This window comes from Mesoplodon densirostris, chromosome 2, assembly GCF_025265405.1.
Source record: "Mesoplodon densirostris isolate mMesDen1 chromosome 2, mMesDen1 primary haplotype, whole genome shotgun sequence".
In the NCBI taxonomy this organism is placed as follows: Eukaryota; Metazoa; Chordata; class Mammalia; order Artiodactyla; family Ziphiidae; genus Mesoplodon; species Mesoplodon densirostris.
The window spans coordinates 104,453,727-104,475,169 of record NC_082662.1 but is presented as its reverse complement, the minus strand read 5'-3'; the positions used below and the strand labels follow the sequence as shown (position 1 = coordinate 104,475,169).

The following is a 21,443-nucleotide window of genomic DNA, read 5'->3' as shown; positions in this document are numbered from 1 at the left end:
CTTTAGATTTACAAATGGTGCTCCATGGTGTGCCACGGGTTCTTCAGAAGTGCCCTGGGACACGGTGGGCAGTGGACCAGCCTCCCTTTCCTAGAGATTCTGCAGAAGAGTTCATCTGGAGAAGGCATCCTTCAGCTAATCCGAGAGTTTGAAAACAATTAATCTAAGGAATTAAGGATGCCATGCCGTTGGACTTAAGGCCAGCCTCAGCTATTTAGCATTCCTGGGGGGAAATGCAGTTCTCCAGCAAGCATTTGTGAAAGTACACAGCATTACGCTGAGAGTGATGGAGGGTAGGAAAGAAGATGCAGAACCTGCCCTTGCAGCGTTATCAGCAGACTGGGAAAAGAGGTGCAGAATTCAGCTACAATAGAAAAGCAAGCTGTTCATTCTGGCTGCAAACATTTATGGGGAGCCCAGTGTGTCAGGCCTCCATTCAAGACGCTGGAATCCCAAGAGGACAGCAGCCCTACCCTTATAGAGGGCTCGCTGTTATAGTGAATACCTCTAAATGGAGCTGAGAGCAGATCCATCATGGCAAGAGAGATCGGAGCGGTCTTCTCTGGAAAAATGGGTCGTAAGCTGAGACCCAAAGGAGTTGACTGAGATGGGCAAGGGGTGGTGGTGGTGAAGGTCACTCTAGGCCCAAGGAGAGCATCTGTGCAGAGAATCATGCGCTGTGATTTTTCCTTCATGTCCCCTTTCACAGCAGCTCTCGGGCAAAAAGCCAAGGGAGTTGCACAGGGATGAGGAGCGCAGTTCTCAAGGGAGCATGGGTCCACCCAAGGGAGGACGTAAAGGATAGGGCTGGCACTAGGTTGTGGAAGGGCTTGAATGCCAGACTAAAAAGCCAGGTAGGCAGTGGGCATGAAAACTTTTTGATAAGGAGAATGGGGTCAGCAATACTTTTGGAAAATTAAAGCAGTGGTGGAGTGGAGATTAGATTTTCGGTTCTTGACTATTTCATTTTGAGTTTCCACTCTGGGAGCCCTTCAGAGGTGTGGCTGCAAGGGAACTGATCCTAGGGTTCATGCTAGTTCCCCTGAGCCTTACCCCATGTCACCCAGGGACACTGAGCCAGACCGTGGCCAACAGGATGGCTCTTCCTACATAGGAATGACTTTATTTGGGGAACTCTTTGTTTTTTTTAGGTTTTGATGAAGAAGGAAGTCTGTATGTTCTTAAGGGTGATCGCACAATTGAGTTTGATGGCGAGTTTGCAGCTGATGTCTTGGTGGAGTTTCTCTTGGACGTAAGCATTTATGCACAGTGGCCCTGCATGGCGCTGTTTGGGTTCAAATACGGGGGAAGTAAAAGCCCAAAGTAAGAACAGAGAAGGTGAATAACATGACCTGGTCTAAGAAAGATTTCTCAAGCTTCACAAAAAACTAAAGTGTGCCTATATCATGGCAATATCTATGTCTACTGGGAAGCTGGCCCTTCATTCACCTCAGAAACTATTTTATTAGCGACCAGAGGGTCACAAATCGGGACTGTGTAGTAGTAAGATGTTAATTCTCTTAGCAATTATACACAAACATCCCCAGAATCCCCTTGGCTTTGTTTCAGGGCTTCTGAAGAAAAGTGTAGGAGAGAGAGTTGGACAGTCCCTGGGAGATGGGGTAGGGAGAGGAGTAACAGTCTGCTGAGTGACCCCTCAGGCAGGATGAAAATAGGCAAGGCTAATGAGACACCCAATATCACACTCCCTCTCAGCCATGGAGATCCAGCACCCTGGGGTCCACGTGCTCAGGCAAACAGAGGAACAAACGTTATAAAAATATTTTTCCATAGATAAACTCACACTTTCAATAGCAGCTGTGAAGTCAAGTTCTTTTGAACACAGGTGCCTGTGCAGATAAAGAACATCCATAATGGTGATTCCTTATCTCGCAGCTAGGATACAGTGGCCTATTGCCTTTTCCTCACTGCCTCAGAAACCCAGAGAGAGGGTCGGAAGTAAGTTGAAGGTTACTTCCTACAAAAAAGTGCGTATAGGCTCTGCTTGGCCCTCTCGCTAACCCATACCTATAAGCCCTCAAAAAAGCTGAGGGAGGCAACCGGACAACTGTGGGCCCAATGGCCCTGCTCTGACTGTCAACCAGGAGGGGGCTTTTAGATGCAAGTACCTTAAAGAATAAGCAGCGTCATTGACCCACACAAATAGAAGACCAGGGTGAGGGCAGATTTTAGGCTTGATCAGTCAGGGCTGTAGCTCCATTTTTCTCTGTAAATCACAGATAATGCTCTTTTCGGTGTGTTGACTTTGTCCTCAGGCTGACTGTTCTCAAGTTGGTTATAAGATAGCCAGAAGCAGGAGCTGATATATCACATTTCCTCATTCATATCCACTGAGAGGGGGGAAAAATCCGGCCTCCCATTGCTCTTCTAAAAGGAAAGTAGAACTTTCCCCAGGCCTTCAGGCTTATCTACCCTGGAGATTCATTGGCCAGAATTGGGTCACATGCCATTCCTGAATCAATAACCGGCAAGAGAAATGGAGTTGCCCCCAGACCGATCAGCCTACCCCTTGAGGTAAGGTCAGTTCCTCTAAGAAAAGAACTGTGCTCACGGGGGAAGGTGGGGTGGACATTGAAGCACCAGGACCTAGTCCACAACTTCCCTCCAAAGCACTCTATACATGTTCCTGATTTCCCCTCTGGGGAGGGAAAAGTTCTCTTATTTGAACAGCTTTTGTGTCATGTGTGTGGCATTTCAGCTCATTGAAGACCCAGTGGAGATCATCAACAGCAAACTGGAAGTCCAAGCCTTTGAGCGCATTGAGGACCACATCAAACTCATCGGCTTTTTCAAGAGTGAGGACTCAGAGTGTAAGTTGTCAGTCAGCCCCAACCTGTCACTCTAAAGGCTCTTTTCCCAACAAGGTGTGTTAGATTATCCAGAAAGAAGATGAGCCATTAGCACATCATGTGCTGGGTAGAATAAAGGGAGAATCTTCCTTGCACCCTATGGAATGGGACAAATGAGCAGAAATTATGCAAAACAGGCAGGGGAGCTGAAAGAATATTAAAGTTGGGCCTTGTTCGCTGACCTTGAAGGGGGCTGAGTATTTGATAGGAGAGAGAAAAGCCCTCCCTCCACCTTTTCTACCTGCCCACCAACCCGTGGGATTCTCTCCTCAGATGGGGCAGAGAGTGGGCTGTCTCTCTGACATTGGCAGCTCCTGTGGTCAGCAGTTGGAGAGCTTCTCAGTTACTTGGACAGCATTAGAGGAAAATCTGGGTAGGGATGGGCTTGGGAGCTACAGCACAATGTGGAAGACTGCTGGCCAACCCCCCTGACCACCAAGGCTGCCTGCAACAGCACAGCCACGCACTGTGGTACACTCCCTTTGAAAGCTTTGTGGCCAGCTTTGGGGTGGGCAGAGGAACATATCAGACATCACCACAACCCACACAGGGGTGAGCGGCGTAGCGAGTGGGAGTCAGGAAGAGTCAGGAAGAGAAGGAACCAGGAAGGCCAACTACTTGAGGACATTTTTTTAAACTGCTTTTGCAACAAGGGCCCTATATGAGTTAAGGCTTTTTCTGGTGTCTGAGCCTTGGAGAGAGGGACAGTGTTAGAAGGAGTGGGCATAACTATGAAAGAGAATCTGGTAGCATTCGTACGTGTGGGAGGTGCAAATAAGGGCTGCTCGTGACTATTTCTGGAAACTTCAAAATATTTTGAAATTATTTGTAAAGCCGTTTCTGTACCCCATCGGCCAACTGGCATCCTTAGTCGTCTCATCAACAACCCACCTATTTTCTCTCTCTCATGACCCAACTGTCTTCTCATTTGCTCCATAAAAGCCTCTATTCACCCTCCTTAAGGGTGTGTTTGCGGGAAGGAGCCTAGCCAGGGAGTTTCAACCAAGTTCTTTAAGTTACTTTATTTCAATTTTCACATTCCTATATAGATGCTGACTACTCCGGGGTGCTTCTCCTGACCCCTTCTACTTTCTCCTTTTTATTTCACTTCCTTCTATTTCCCTTAATCCTTTTCTGCCTTCCCCGACCCCCTCAATTGTTTCTATCCATTTCCATCCTGTTTCTCTCTCTTCCTCCATTAAGCTCAGGATAGCATATAGGGAGGGAGACAAGGCCAAAATTGGGAGAAGAAGCACATCTTCCAGGGAATTCCCTGATGGTTCAGTGATTAGAACTCTGTGCTCACACTGCCGAGGGCCAGGATTCGATCCCTGGTGGGGGCACTAAGATCCCACAGGCCGCACGGTGTGGCACAAAACAAAACAAAACACATCTTCCAGTTTATACCTTCCCCCACCCTAAATGAATAACAATAATAGCTCCATTTAACTAACATATATCTTACGCCAGGGCCCATGCAAGGAGCTTTCTGTAGACGCCTTAGTTTCATTCTCACAACTAGCCTCTAAGGCAGTTACCATCATTATCAGCATTTTAATGATGAGGAAATGAAGGAACAGAAAGGTTGAGTGAACTCACCCAGTATCACACAGCTAGCAAATAAATGGTAGAGCCAAGGTTTACACCCCAGACATCTGACTTTAATGCTCATACACTGAACCACTGGGCTGCACTTTCAAGACATCACAGCTTTGTTGGGTCATGGCACACATGAAATGTGACCATATTTGTAAGGCACATAGTGGTAAACTGGAAGAGATTTACTTGGGCTTAGCAAAAAAAAAAAAAAAAAAAAAAAATTACCTTCTTAATATAATAATATACAAAATAATAGGAAAGATATCAAATATTACATTGTATAAAACTACCAAGTAAAATATTTTTAGATTTTGAATGAAAATCTTGTGCTTGTTTCTAAGAATATAGCTTTTGATATTAGGTTTTATGCTTGAAATAGCAACATACAGTTCCTGATCAAGGTTTTAAATGATCTCTTTGAATTCTGGATAGTCACCCTTGACCAGAGACTTTGCTGGCACATGTGGATGGTGGCAAATGACAGGACAACATTCACTGCTTTTTCTTTGATTGATGAACCATCTTTTCTTGCCATTGAACAGAATTTAGATAATCTAATCTCTAAATTGTCCTTCAGGAATGTGAGCATTCTTTCCATCTAACAGCTATTACTTTCCTTTTCAATGACAAATGTAGTGTTAATATTTCTTATGATCATTTGAATAGATTTCAAATCCAACTGAGCTCTTTCATATTATATATTTCAAAATAATAATGAAGCATTTCCTTAGGAATATGCAATTATCGCTCTACTGGTCTTACACCTTTTTCTTAAGATTTAACCTTTTTAAGGTTAAATTTTTGCCTTTAAATTGACAAACTTTGTCAGTACACTGTGTATTTCACACGATCCTTGCAATTTTCAGTTAACTTCATTCAGGATCTCAGCAAGGTCTGGCATGTTTTGAAGACAATAATTTATCCTTTGAAGAGTTTTTAACATAATTCAGTTCTTTCAATTCACCTCTTAGCTCATAAACTCTTAGTAAAATTCCCCTGGGACAGTTAGACTGCTTTAGTGTGAAACAGCAGAGACAGGTCTTCTGAACCCATTTCTTCACCTAGAGCTAAGAAGAGAAGGGGCTATCAAGATTTGGATGTTATCGGGATCACTTTTTTAATAACAATCTTATATGTGGAATTCAGACCAATAGGTAAAGTTTATATACCAAAGAATTTCTGTGAATAAATATGGCTTGAATCTCAAGATTTTCAGAATGAACTTGACAACACAGTCTTTACACCTTCTTGTCATTATAGCCTCATCATCAGTTCTGAAGCCAAAGGCCTACAGTCCTCTTTAATGAATCAATTAATTACATTATGTCCAATTATTATTTTTGAAAGAAATATTTTTAATTTACAAAGACAAACAATAATACATTATGAAAACTCCATCTAGAATTAGATTGGCTAATTGTTAATATTTACAGGCATTAGAAAAAAGAAAGAAGGAAGGTAGGAAGAAAGGATGGTAGGAAGGAAGGGATAAATTGAATAATTCAGAAAATTAAGAAAATCAGTTTTGTCCTCTTTAGGAATACCTAGTGCCAGATTTTGTTGATAATGCTGATTACGATGATTACTAACCTAATAAACAGATAACAATCATGCATTCCATTGGTGTTAGTAGAAAAATATGAACATTACAGTGAATTAAATCAAAAGAAAAAAACTAAATATTTTAGAGTCTCACAAACCAAAAAAACTTCACTGATGATAAACAAACTTGGACTAAAGTAACAATCACACCGAGAAGATCCAGTGGGGAAGACAGGGGAGCAGCCTCTCTCTAGCTGTGATGCTCGCTAGTCTTAGGCACAAAATAATTGTTACTGAAACAGAACAGTTATAGAGGGAGCCATTGTTTTCAAATATAATATTAACTACCGTAAAATCTGAATGGCTGTAGAAAACATCTAGAAAGATTTATCACCAAAAAAATTTATGTCTATCAAGCTCCTTATAACATACCCGTGGCCATCACACACTGGCTGAAAGCATCAGGATGTTCTACTAGACATCCCTTCTCTCTGTCTGTTTCTTCTTGCCTTTCAAAAGAGGCCAAGGTCAGTCGGTGGGGAAGCTAGGAGTGGATAAGACACCCAGGGAAGCAGTTGTTGAGAGTCCTATATTTCTGCTGTAGTTTGAGGGTGATTGGTCAAGAAAGTTTAATGGCACAGAAGGCATTGGCTTTGCAAATGGTCCCAAGCTTTTCTATAGAACAAGAACAATGGAGAGAGAGTGGAGAAACTGGAAGGATTTAAAAACATAAGTAGACTGGAATAGTCTTAGCAGAAAAGGATGCCTAAGAGATTTGGTACCAGATTAGAAAGGACCTGGAAGAACTTCCAGGGAGGTTGGGCATGAAAGTCCATCTCCATCTTGAGTATGTAGCTATGGATGCTACATTGAGCGAGCATGACAAGAACTTCCTAGGGGAACTCAGCTGATGGTTAAGAATGCCAAACTGGGGGAAATGTGGAGCTAAAGGGTCAATACCTAGTACGGAAAACCCGGAGGGATGGGCAAGAAAGGTGAGAAAATGCTAAGACACGTCTGCAATAAGCTGGAGGTTGAAGGCTGGATGTTCAGGAGCCCATTCCAGAGGGGAAAGAGGAAATATCATATAATATCGCTTATATGTGGAATCTAGAAAAATGATACAGATGAACTTATTTGCAAGGCAGAAATAGAGACACAGATGTAGAGAATGGACGTATGAATACCAGGAGGGAAGTGGGGTGGTGGGATGAATTGGGAGATTGAAACTGACATATATACACTACTATGTATAAAATAGATAACTGACGAGAACCTACTCTATGGCACAGGGCATCTATTCAATGTTCTGTAGTGACCTAAATGGGAAGGAAATCCAAAAAAGAGGGGATATATGTATAGGTATAGCTGATTCATTTTGCTGTACAGCAGAAACTAACACAACATTGTAAAGCAACTATACTCCAATAAAAATTAATCAAAACAAAACAAAAACAAAAAAGAAACTAACAAACAAACAAAAACAGGATGCAAGGGCAGGAAAAATCTAGGGAATCACAGGAGATCAAATAGAGCAGAAGACTGGACCAGGTTTCCGGGAAGACAGCTGTTGTTTGGGCAAGGCTAAAGGCTCAACCACAGTTTGAAGCACCAACTTGGCGAATTACCTTTCTCTACCCTTCTTCATCTTAAAAGGGATGTAGATTGGCTCCTCAAGTGAAGAACAGAGATCTCTGGACACAGATCAGGGCCATTCTTTCTATGAGGATAGGGGTTCATGGAGGTGGGGAGAGGTTCACCCAGAACAGGGGGTCTGGGAAGAGGGGACAGAGGATTCTGATGGAGCCCACTGCTGCCTTAGAGAGACGTAAATAACTTAGGTACGGCTATAACCACTCCACTTTCTATACTCTCCCACTTTCTCTCTATTCATTCTCCAAATCTCTCACCCACCTTCTTCCCCTCCACCTAATCCTCTATCCCAACTCTCAGGTTTTATGATATATTTTCTGACGACCCAACTACTTTTATGAGGAATGAGTTTGTGTAAACGTGTATCAGTTTGTACAGATGTTCTTGTAAATTTTTCAACCCCTGTCTCGCCTGTGCTTATTATGCTTTCCTCTATTCTAGCAGCTATCACTTGCATTGTGGTTCTTTAAGGGCCCGTAACGCTCCTTGGCTGTGAGCCTTTGAGATCAGTGTCCTTGTCTTACTCGTCTTGGTGTCCCCTGAGTCAGCATGATTCTTGGAATGTTTTTCATTGAATATTAGAAAATTCTGCCTGCTCCTGGGATTCTAGCTAAAGCTTATGCCTCTGATGATTAAGAGATATGAAATTCCATGAAATGGAAAAAAAGGTAATCTTGTTAAGAATGAATCATAGGATCATTGACTCTCAGGATTATAGACTTTATGTAGAACCACCACCAACACCAACACCATTACCATCACCCTCACATATCAGACAGGAATACGAATGTCTTTACCAAACAATAACTATCTAGGTGTAGTGAGGCACAGCATGGCCACACTCATGTGGTCTCATGCTTATCTTGACCAGTTTAGATTCAAGTTTGGGGCCAGAATCAAGCGAGGGCTTGGTTAATTTTTTTTTTTTTTTTTTTTTTTTTTGTCTGCAGCGTATCTTAGTTGCGGCACGCAGGATCTTTGTTGTGGCACTCGGGCTCTTTGTTGTGGCACTCGGGCTCTTCGTTGTGGTGCACGGGCTTCTCTCTAGCTGTGGTGTGCAGGTTTTCTCTTCTCTAGTTGTGGCACGCTGGCTCCAGGTCGTGTGGGCTCTGTAGTTGCGGTGTGTGGGTTCCAGAGCGCGTGGGATCTGTAGTTTGGGGCATGAGGTCTCTAGCTGAGGTGTATGAGCTCAGTAGTTGTGGCGAGCGAGCTTAGTTGCCCCGCGTCATGTGGGATCTTAGTCCCCAGACCAGGGATTGAACCCATGTCCCCTACATTGCAAGATGGAGTCTTTACCACTGGACCACCAGGGAAGTCCCTGGGCTTGGTTAATTTTAAGTCATCTCTCAGGAGATCAGAATGAAAAAACAAAACTTAAAAAGAGGGAAAGAAAAACTAGGAGTTACCCAAAGAAGTACTCCTGTTAAGAAGTTTAAAATTCTTCTGTGATGTTGCTTTTTTTGATAAAGTTGCTTTGCATACTAAGTGGGTTTTCTTCTTACTCTGTGCTCACTTATACAGCAGTACTCTTTAGAGGGCACACGTAACTAGCAGTGAGTTTGAGTGAAAGAATTTCTTTTGGTTTTTCTCTCCCTCGTCCTCTCTTGGTTCCTCTGTTTTCTCCTTTCTGTCACCCAATTTCCTAAAACACATAAAAGTGTGATAAAGAATTCCTCTTTTGGGTGATAGAATGCCAGTCAGTCCAAATTCCTTGGGTTTTAAAATAGTATCAAATAATTATTTATCTAAATAATGGCTACTAAATAACTATCCAATCAGAATTAATTGGTTTCCCACTTTCTCTACGTTATTTAAAAAGAGAGGGCTTCCCTGGTGGCGCAGTGGTTGGGAGTCCGCCTGCCGATGCAGGGGACACGGGTTCGTGCCCCGGTCCGGGAAGATCCCACGTGCTGCGGGGTGGCTGGGCCCGTGAGCCATGGCCGCTGAGCCTGCGCGTCCGGAGCCTGTGCTTCGCAACGGGAGAGGCCACAACAGTGAAAGGCCTCCGTACCGCAAAAAAAAAAAAAAAAAAAGAGAGAGAGAGAGAAATTTCTGATGCAGTGTTTATCTTGAAAATGTCTCTCCCTTTTATCTTCTTCCTCTTAGATTACAAGGCTTTTGAAGAGGCAGCTGAACATTTCCAGCCGTACATCAAATTTTTTGCTACTTTCGACAAAGGGGTAAGTACCTATGAAACCCCACTTTAACCGCTTTAAAGATCGAACTTCCCACCACTTTTCTTTTGGCCACATTAACCATCCTCTATCCATTAACACTTTCTCCAGAAGTGTTAGGAATATGGCAGTAAATATGGCAGTGAATAAGATGAGTATGAAGATGATTAATTCAGAAGCTATATAAGGGTATTTCTGAAAGCATCCAATAAAGAGAGATGAACCACTCTTTATTACCTCAACACTAAGAATGGGAAGTGTGTAAGCCCAGAGTGTGCCAGGGCACTGATCACTGCTTCCTTTTTGTTTAGGGCCATCCTCTGCCTTCCTGGGGTTGCATACTTCCCCTTCTACTGGGTTAGGATGAGGGATGAAGTGGGGAGGAGCACTGACCACCTGAAGCCCTGGTGCTTCAGAAAGCACTTTCATCCTCAGGAGAAGCTATTGATGTACTTGTCTATAATTCAATGGATCTATATTTTCTGGATGTGGTAAGTTCTTTTTTAAGCCAAAGAACAGCAGAGATAGAGGGATCTTGAATCAATGGGTAATTTATTTGGGGTCTACTAAGGTTGGAGTACTCCACTCTGGCTCCTGTTACTACTAAAATGGCTACTTATTAAGTATTTTCTGTGTGTTGGGCACAATTTGATATACTGCATCTATACTATTTCTAATCCTTTAAACAACTCCAAAACAACTCTGAAAAGTAAAATACCCTGTTTCTCAGATGAGAAAAAAGATTGAGAAAGGTTAACTAGTATCCAGGGTCTCCAGCGAATTAGTAGTAGTGCTGAGATCAAAGTTTAGGACAATCTTTACCTAAAACTCATGCCATTTCTTCTGTACCACACCATTAAGTAGAAGACTCTGTATCTGCCCTTGAGATTCAGGGTGCACACCCACACACCCACATTCATACTCACATCCACACAACACACACAGAACACACATACACAACATCCATATAACCACACACAGTACACACACTCACACAACATACAAGCATAGCACATAACTCCTCACACACTCACACTCACACCCACACATATATGACACTCCCAGTACACATACATTCAAACTTACATCCACACCCTCCTACACATACGTACCCCAACAAAAGCCCTAAATCACAACGTTTATTAGAACAAATAAATCTAGGACAAACTAAGTCCTGATCAAATCCAAGTGGCAAAAGTTGAAAGTAAAAAAGGTAAAAGTTACTCCTACTGAGGAGTAAGGCATGGATGAACAGTGCTCATGGGCCTTGATACTTTGAGGAGTTCAAATTTTCTGTGAAAAACAAGAGGAAGCCTGTAGGTGCTGGAGCAGGGAAGGAGTATGGTGAAAAGAGATTGCATTAAATATATAGACATAACCACTTCTATGGATCTGACCCCAGTCTACAAGCCTATAATCCAGAAGAGAGCTCTATAATCTAAGTAAGGTAATCTAAACTTGAAGAAAGTTTACCCTAATTGTTTGGATTAGAGTTGGGAGAGAGCTTGAACAAGAATATCAAAGGGAATAATAACTATCATTTATTAAGTACTTTTTATGTGTCAGGCTTTGTGCTAAGAGCTTTACATAGGTTTTCTCATTTAATCCTCTCAACACCCTTGTATAAGAGGGATTAGGATTCTCAGTCTACAGAAGCTGAAACCAAGGCACCAAGAGAGGAAGTGATTTGTGATTTGCTCAGCGTCACACAGTGAGTAGGTCAGCCTGACTTCAAAGTCAACTGCTCTGTACTACTGCACCCCAGAGAAAGAAACACTACATGTCAAATGATTAGCTGCCAGCTGGCACATAGTAAGCATTCAGTAAATGTTAGCTAGTACTATTGTTAAGAAGAGGCAGTCATCTAAGCCCAGGAGGATGGAGGTTGGGAGGGGATATTAGTAGAGAAGGGGAGGTCCAGAGAAGCCTAAAGTAAATTCATCGCTGGCGTTTGGTTATGACGGGCCAGGAGTGAATAAGGTGGCTCCTGGGTAAGAACTCATCTGAGGAAAGAGAGAGTCAGGCAGGCAAGCCAGGCCAAGCAAGAAAGCCTCAGTTCTTAGAAGGGTGGTCCAATGCTGAGTTCAGGGTAGTGTCTGTTTTTAGGTGTGCCTCCCAGCCCAACCATATGGCTTCATATCTGTGGCCCATGAAGAAGGTGAGGTCAGGCTATAATTAAAAACTCAGAAGGGGCTTCCCTGGTGGCGCAGTGGTTGAGAGTCCGCCTGCCGATGCAGGGGACACAGGTTCATGCCCCGGTCCGGGAAGATCCCACATGCCACGGAGCGGCTAGGCCCGTGAGCCTTGGCCGCTGAGCCTGTGCATCCGGAGCCTGTGCTCCGCAAGGGGAGAGGCCACAACAGTGAGAGGCCCACGTAACAAAAAAAAAAAAAAAAAAAAAAACTCAGAAGGCTCTTCACTAAAAACTCTGTAAGACAGGGCCATAAGTGCCCTTGTTCATATAGCCTTGTGGGATTTTATAACATTTATAAAGAGAAAGATGCACTCTCTTCCGCTATACAGAACACAGAAGGAAGAGCTGTTTCGCTGAGCGGACCGAATCATGCCATTTGGGACTTGAGAACTTTCACTCATCAGTTGCGGAGTGGGGGAAATGGTGGGGTCCAGAAGGCATGGCTGCCCCCAGTCCAAGACTCAGTGGTGTCCAGCAGGGGGTGCTAGAGGAGAAGAGGTGGGTGGAAGGACCTGGTTGTGAGACACATCCTAAGGAATCCCAGAGGGACCTGGGGAAGGGGAGGTGCTTTATAGACGTTTGAAGTCAGGAGAGGCAAGGGCCCGGGAAGCCCTAATGCAGTCCCAAAGATGAAAAACTAACTGGCAGAGGTTGAGATGACTAGAGGACCTGGCCACTGTTGACACGAAGGAGAGAAAGACGAGAGAAGACACACAAATAACTTAAGATCGCAAGTCTCTGCTTCAAGACAGCAAAGATTGTAAAGCTACTGAAAACATTAGGAAATCTAGGAAGAAGAATCTATATATAGAAACATAAGATGGGGTGATGAGCTCTAATCTCTACAAGCTGGGAAGACATTCAACTGGAAGGATCTTTCATTTATTGATTCATTCACTCACTTAGCAAGCATTTATTGAGTGCCTGTTATGTGCCAGGCACTCTTCCAGATGCCAGGGACACAATGTTGAGCAAAACAGATTCCTATCCTTGTAGAATTTAGAGTTTAGTATATGGGATTGGTGGGGAAGGTCTGGGAAAGGAAAAGATGGGAAGACAGAAAGTAAGTAAACAAACAAATAAATATATTATATTAATTATAAATATATTATATTATATTAAACCAATAAATATATTATAATACAATAAATATATTATATGAGTTGGGGAACTGTAAAGAGGATGAGATATCAGGGTCGCTGATGTAGATTTGGGAGTTTAGTAGTTTCCAACCACTGTCCATATTGGTATGCCCCAAGGAGCTTTTAAAAGCAAGGATTCTTGAGTCCCATCTTGTAAATTTTGATTTTTCTAGCATTGTGACCAGGCCCAGAAATATGCATTTTTCTAAAAGCTCCCTGAGAGATTTTACCTGGCACACAGGTTTGGGACCAGCACTGATCTATGGATCTTGATCCTACATCAAGCTACACAAGGGCCTAACCTCCCTAAAGCAAGTGGAGCAAGAGTCAGAGGGCTAAGGATGGTGTCTACTCTATGGCACCTCACAACCTGAAAAATGTCAGTTCTAATCATCTCATGTTATCTCCCACTGGCCTGTTCTTTTCTTGGAGTGAACAGTGAGAAGCAAAATCATTTTTTGAACCATATTGGTCCAAAAGAAGCTGTGGTTCTCTAAACAAAGTTGATGGGCGAGACAGATGTTGAGAAGACCTAAATTCATTGAGTTGTTTTCATCTGCAACAACCAAAATGGCTTGCTAACTTGTAGAAAAACATTTGTTATCAAAATTCATACACATGAAACTGTCAAAAAAATTGTACTTTGTAACTTTCTTGTCTTTGGCATACTCCATTCCTACTATTTTTTTAAGTACAAAAGAATTCATTATATGGACCTCTTGAGTTTTCAATAGTAAAATCCATTCTTACCATCCACGAAACAGGTCTCCTCCCAGAACAGAACCTTGGATATAGTAGACCCCACTAAATATTTATTGAAGGAATGAAAGAATCAATGCCTCAATCAATCAAATCTCCTTCAGTCTTTACCATCCAAGATACAATTAAAAGAATGGAAGAAAGGAATTCTCTGAGATTCGAAATGAGGAAATTCTATGGTAGTGATGGGGATATAGTGAACAGGTCTCTGGAAAATTTTGCTCAGGGTTCCAAAGACTTAAACTTACGAACATCATAATCCAACTTTACATTCATGGTCTTAACACTACAGACCCTAACATACACACACATATACACATGCACACTCACGTGCATAGGTGCATCTCCACTGCTTACCTCAGCGGAGGGTCTGATGAGCTCCTTTTCACCTTCAGGAAGCCTTCGTTCTGGCAGACTGTGCTAGGGATGAACTGATGAGAGCGTGTTACAAGAGGTAGAAGGAAACCTCTCACTGTGACATGCGCAGTGTCAAGGCAATACTTAAAGGGACAAAAATTCCTTTCTGTACAGTGTCAAGAAGAAGGTGATTTTCAGATGAAAGGAAAGTTGGAACGGAGGCAAATTGTTAGTTGAGAACACTCTGCTTGACAAATTGCATACTCAAATTGTGCCTCAGGTCTGTCATTTGTAAAATAAGTATAATAATAGTTCTTACCTCATACAGTCAAAGGGGGGGATTCATAAAGTAATCAACTGAAAACACTTTGCAGCAGTGCCTGGCACATAGCACTCCATATGTTTGCTATTATTTGTTTTTGCTCATCTGCTCACATTCTACTTCATACAAACACAGTTTCCTGGTTCCTAAAATATGTAGTAAGTGAACTCAGAAAACCAGAATCCAATGTCATTTTCAAGCCCATTCTATGATGGGCCCAGCTTTGTGAAGAACTGTGTGTAAACCCAAACGGTGGTTGTAGAGTTGTTCTTTCCTCCCTTCCTCCAACCACACTCCTCACCCCCACCCCATTGAAGAGGGAAAAAAGTAAGAAAAAACCCCCACACCTTCTTGTCCTTTAAAACCAAATCAACAGGACCATTAAATCTCTTTGACTGTGGCTCTTAACACAGCTTGTTTTCGTTAGCTCTGAGTAGGATGTTGGTATTTCTTTCCCTTAAGTCCTTAAGAAATGTCTTTTGGAATATAGTGACCTGGATGAATAGCAATTGAGGACAAAAGCCATAGGGATACCAGTGTGTGCTCAGAATGGACCTCCTTGTGTAATAGCTTATGTAACACCCAGGTCCTCCCCCTCACCAATTAGTCACGGCTGCCCTGGGCCTCCACACTGTTGGTTACCACCACAGGGTGTCAGCTCTTAGGCAATTCCTCTTTATTTTCAAGGGAACCACTGTTCATCCCTGTGCTTTCTTGGACCACGGCTTTGAACTAGAAAAGAATGGCATTTGGTTTTCTACAGAGCATTGCACATTCCAGGCCTCTCAAATCATTTCACAAAAGGAGATGAGAGTTCAGCAGCTCTGCAGGCGAACACAGCAACCATTCTGCCCTGACCAGACCACGTAGCCACGTTAATGAAGAGCGCAGATGGCTCCCAGGCTATGGACTGGCTCCCCATGCTTTTTATTTGGTACAGCATGAGCAACTCATCCCAGCTGGCTGGGTACTATCCCAGTGTTAGCACTGAAAGTCTGAATCCTGGGAAACCCCTCCACTCTGGACAAACCAGGATGGTGGGTCACCTTCTGACAGGTAACTAACCAGGCAGTTCCCAGAGCCTGAGAAACCATAAAACAAGCCCAGGACTGAGAGACAACCCTTGGGCCAATGCTTTAACCAAAATAGCAATTAGGGTTTATGAGCTGTTCGAGGACAGATTACTGGGTTGGCCTCTGATCTGAGTACCTGTATGCTTTAAATGGTTTTTGTCAATTGCCTATTCTATCAAAACGGATTCAATTAAATCCATACATCCCAGGACACTGAACATGATCTGTTGACATTTGCTTCCTCCTCCAGCCCCTGGCAAATACAGGAGAGTGATGGTGATGGTGGAATTAAATTTCCCACCTTTCATTCTGACTGCTCTCTGGCCCTGATTGGATCTCATTTGCCAGAGAAGTTTTCTGTCTATCTGTCCTTTGATCACAAAAGTAGATCGGTTCAGGGCTTCCCTGGTGGCGCAGTGGTTGAGAGTCTGCCTGCTGATGCAGGGGACACGGGTTCGTGCCCCGGTTTGGGAAGATCCCACATGCTGTGGAGCGGCTGGGCCCGTGGGCCATGGCCGCTGAGCCTGCGCGTCCGGAGCCTGTGCTCTGCAGCGGGAGAGGCCACAACAGTGAGAGGCCCGCGTACCGCAAAAAAAAAAAAAAAAAAAAAAAAAAAAGTAGATCGGTCCAGCCAGGTGGATCAATGAGTTAGGTGATGAGTTCCTAGCATTTCAATGTTTAAGTTAAAACCATGCATACACTTTCATGTCTTTTGCAGAGAACACACACACTTGTAGCTGGACAACCCATTGCTACTCTAGACTAGTGTTCAAGGAAACTATTGTCTTACTTCTAACTGTTACAGGTTGCAAAGAAATTGTCCTTGAAGATGAATGAGGTTGACTTCTATGAGCCATTTATGGACGAGCCCATTGCCATCCCTGACAAACCCTACACAGAAGAGGAGCTTGTGGAGTTTGTGAAGGAGCACCAAAGGTGTCCCAGATGGCATGCAGGGGTGGGGGCAGGGGAGATCCAGGGCTTGGGAGATGGAGAAAAGCCTCTCAGTCCTACCATTTCAGACCCCCAAGGGCAACAACCTGGAGTTAGTAACCGAGCAGAACTGAACTCAGTAGTGTGGCTTTGTTGGTCATTGATCAGTGGCAGGGATGTTGCTATATTTTCTGAATATGGGTCTACACTTGCAAACAAGGTTAGACCACCTCCCTGCAGTGAGGAATGTAAGTAAATTCTACAATGATAATGATAATGATAGTGATTTAGTGACAGCCTCCTAAAGTACTATGCTAGGTGCTTTTGGAAACTATTTTACCTACTCTTCAACATTATGGGGTAATTATTATCATCCTAATTTTACAGATCAAGGAATTAGGCTCAGGGTAGTTGAGTAACTTAGTCAAGGATGAACATTTTATGCATAGAACTTCTGGGAGAGGAATAGTTGATACCACCAGCTCTAGCATGGATCAGCAAGCTTTTTCTACAAAGGGCCAGATAATAAATATTTCAGGCTCTATGGGCCAGATGGTCTCTGTTGCAAATATTCAATTCTGCCGTTATAGTGTGCAAGCAGTCACAGGCCATATGTAAATAAATGGGTGTGGCTGTGTCCCAAAAGAAATTTATTTATAAAAACAGGAGCCATTGTCTGGATTTGACCCACCAGCTGTAGTTTGCTGACCCCAGCTCTTAAGGGAGGGACAATACTGGAACATGGAATATGGTGGTGGTTCACCCTCTCATCCACCCGCCCTCCCCTCCACATGCTCACATAGGTTCATTGACCATGGAGCATCATGATTCCATCACCCAGTCAGCTTGGTCCCTACAGGGATGCAGCACTTGGAGGAACAAATATCAACATGTCTAACAGTATTTGTCAACATTCAAAAAGAAATGAAACCATGAGCAAAAGATAGATCCAACCTGCTCCTCCAAACATCCCTAAAGGGCTTTTGATGGATGACCCTGGTGATAAAACAACTGTAGTTCTGGGCTGTTTTCTCTCCTGGGTCTCCTCATTCTGGGCCTGCTCTGGGTTCTCAGGAGTGGCAGCTGTATGTGAGGAGGGAAATGGCTTCTTGGCCTGGGAGTGAGCTGACTCCGTGCCCTCTGACCCATTATTTGTAATAGATTTTATAATCCTTGGATCAAATGGGCCCATGAAAAGGCTGAGAGCTTTAGGCCCAGCTCTGTGTGTGACACAACAGGGTCAACCTGCTCTGTCTCCTTAGGGGAGAAAACAGGTATGTAGACACTCTTGAAAATGGACCAACATCTCATTCTACATTTCACTGTGCTGAGGCTTTGGTGTCAGCCGAGGTAATCCCTACTCTAGAAAACTCATCTTTTTTTTTTTTTTTTTTTTTCAGACCCACTCTACGTCGCTTGCGCCCAGAAGATATGTTTGAAACATGGGTAAGAAAGTGGCAAACTCATTCTGCTTTGTAGAGATGGGTATATTCCCCAGGAGGAATACCCCTTTGAGTTCCAAAACTCAAACCAAGTCTTATTTGCCTGGAGTGGATGTCTAGATGGTGGAGAATTTGAAATGTGGACAATATCACACTGAGTTACAACCCAGTTCTTCTGGGCTGGCCAGTAGGCAAAACTACTCTATCTCTGAGTTCATTTCCTGGAGTTTCTACTGGCTTTCATTCACTGGCCACCAGAGACCCAAGGTCACATGGTAGGAGGAGCTCAGACCATGAGTTACTACAGACTTGAGCTCAAGCCCACAATCTTCCACCTAGTAGCTTTGCATCCTAGATCAAGTCACGTGGCCTTTCTGAGCTTTAATTTCTATATCTAAAATCAGGCTTTTTGTAAGGATGAAAGGTGTGAAGAACCCAGACATAGGGGGTACTCCATTAATGCGTGGTAGCTGTTTTAGTAAATGTCAACTCAAGGCACTGGAAAATGCTGAGTCAGACTGTCCCCTAGGTCTGTGTCACGGACAAGATGTAAGGTGGGTCAAATTGCATTAGAAAGAGGGCCTTGGAGATACACTCCCCCCCCACCTCCCAGCTTTATACAAAATTCTGTAAACAGTAACAACCAAAGTCTATGGAGCATTTTTCAAAGCATTTCATGCATCTTTTTACTTGGATCTCTCAACAGTTCTAGAAAGTGATATAGAACAAGTATTATTTTAGCTTCCTGGGGAAACTGGCAATCATACAGATTAAATTAATTACTCATGGATACATAGCTAATAAACATTAGATCTTGGGACTTAAATTTAGACCACCTGGAGCCACATCTCATTTCTCCAGTATACCTCCTAGAGTGGGCCATGTCCCCATAAGGCAACATTCTGGCGGGGAGGGAGCAGAAAGGGATTAACATGGAAGCATATATTTACTCTCTAATTCAGAGTCTAAAGTGACAGATGAACAGAACCGTGGAGTAACTTGACACTTTCTGTTTTACTGGCACGTAACTTCTTTGGATGTCTGAAGGTAGAACAAACATTTCACACCGAAGGCAAATGATCTGGTCCAGAGGAGTGGACTATTGAAGAACAACACAGCACAATAGAAACATTTTTTCCTAACATTTAAACCTTTCAAAAATTTAACCTTTAGGAGGTCTCATTATTAGATTTAAAAATTAAAAAAAGCATATAACAGTGCTTTGAAAATAATATTCCTTTTTAAAATAGTTTCACTTTTCACCTTAAACAATTTCAGACTTATAAAAAATAGTGCAAAGAATTCCATGATCTCTTTACCCAGATTCCCCAAATGTTAACATTTTACTCCTTTTGCTTTATCACACACTCTCTTGATAGATATACAGATTTTTTCCTGAACTGTCTGAGAGTAAGTAGCAGACCCAATTCCCCTTTGCTCCTATATACTTCAGAAGTTGTCTAAAAACAAGAACTTTCTCTTACATAATCATAGTATGCTTATCAAAATCAGGAAATTAATACTAATACAATTCCACGTTTAAATTGACCAGTTGTCACTAATATCCTTCATAGTAAGAGAAAACATTTGTTTTTTCCTGGCCCAGGATCCAATCCTGGATCACAGGCTTATGTTTGGTTGTTGTTTCTTCAGTTGCCTTTAATCTGGAAGAGGCTGTTGGTTTTTTTCTTTCATGACACAAGGTACCATTTTAAATCAAGAGTGATTATTGGGGCTTCCATGGTGGCGCAGTGGTTGAGAGTCCGCCTGCCGATGCAGGGGACACGGGTTCGTGCCCCGATCCCGGAAGATCCCACATGCCGCGGAGCGGCTGGGCCCGCGAGCCATGGCCGCGGAGCCTGTGTGTCCGGAGCCTGTGCTCCGCAACGGGAGAGGCCACAGCAGTGAGAGGCCCGCGTACAGCAAAAAAAAAAAAAAAAAAAGAGTGATTATTACTGTTCTGTTCTGCTATGTCTTTATCTTTACTTCTTCTTCTTATTTTGTTCATTCTTAAAAGATAAGTCTCTAGGCTCCTGGAAGGGAGACACTGCAAAATTGTAGAACCCTTCTCTCAGGCCTTTCCTCACTGACATAGCAGTATCACACCCCAAACCACCACACCATAGCGGGAGATGTCCTGTCCCCTCCTTCTGATCACAGACACCCCTAATCCTCCACACTGCCCTGAAGAAATGCTCTCTCTCCCATATCGGAGGTAGATGTTCAGAAAGAAAGTTCACTGCCTGGCTTCACTGGAACCCATTCTCTGCTTTCTTTTCACTTAGTAAGTTACAGCTTTTGCTATACTATAAGATAACAGTGATGGCTCACATTATTATATACTCAATTGTTTTCTAGTTGGGAAAGGGCTGTGTATTGAAGTTAACCAGGTAGAGAAAAGGGCAACCAGACTGGTTTACTCCTTTCCAACACCCCATCATGGAATACCCACATGATTCCCCAGAAGCCCTAGCCAGACCTAGTTAGCCCCTCATCCAAGTCTCCAACTAGGGAGGGAGGGCAAGACAGGCCATCCAGGTTTATCTTCACATCCTGAAAAAGGAGGAACAGAAATCAGTCTGTCAGAAGGCTCTTTGGGGAACCCCTCTGCCTATCCCCAACCCATCCACATGTGCCCACCCCCAAAGCAGCATCTTCCAGGGCTACTTGGCCATAGCAACTTAAACCCCACATGTTGGGGAAAGTGACCAGCTCATGAACTTAAAAGTCTTTATCTTCAATACCCACTTCCTTAGACATTGCAAGATATTTAAATAAAATAGTAAAACTAAGTAGAGCTAAAGCAACTATTGACCTTCTTCTCTCCCAAACTCTACAGGTTTTTAAAGCAGCAAATCATAGAAGACACATAACTTATTATTCCTAAAAACATTATTCCTAGTAATATTTGCTGTGTGAAAATCAGACAGCTATTTATTTATTTATTTAGAACATTCAAAGAATGTCAAGGTAGAGCAGGGCGGTCCAGACCCAATGCTGACCTGTCCTTCCTCTTTGAGACTCCACCTTCCCACCAGCTCTCCATCCTAGCAAGTGGTCAGCCAGAGTCCTTAGCAAAAGCCCACAGAAATGGGAGTCAGCAGTTCTTTCTAAAAGAATCTTCCCTTGGTTGCAATAGGAAAGTAGTTCCCAGAGGGGGGCAGAGATCTCCTCCAGATGAGCCCCTGCACCACTTCACTGCCCCTTAGTTAGGGAGTCTGACAGTTTTAACTGCTTCTTTTTTTCCTTTGCATTTCTTCATTCAACATGAGAGCAAACATTCAACCAAGACTGGAAAGAAACAGAGTTAAATATGAACAGTGGTAATTTATCTGATTGGTGGGTAATTGATGTTTCATTTCTCCTTGGTATCTCTAATATTT

At 43.1% G+C, this 21,443-nt stretch overlaps 1 protein-coding gene across 1 annotated transcript in view; it reads left to right on the top strand.

Moving 5' to 3' along the window:
• The window catches only part of CASQ2 (calsequestrin 2), a 62,959-nt gene that overhangs the window by 24,117 nt on the left and 17,399 nt on the right, over positions 1-21,443 (top strand). Inside the window, exons 3-7 of the mRNA XM_060086748.1 lie at positions 1,152-1,252; positions 2,720-2,831; positions 9,771-9,844; positions 16,491-16,621; positions 18,019-18,064. Of these exons, the coding sequence (XP_059942731.1) occupies positions 1,152-1,252; positions 2,720-2,831; positions 9,771-9,844; positions 16,491-16,621; positions 18,019-18,064 (464 nt within the window). The remainder of the gene's footprint in view (positions 1-1,151; positions 1,253-2,719; positions 2,832-9,770; positions 9,845-16,490; positions 16,622-18,018; positions 18,065-21,443) is intronic.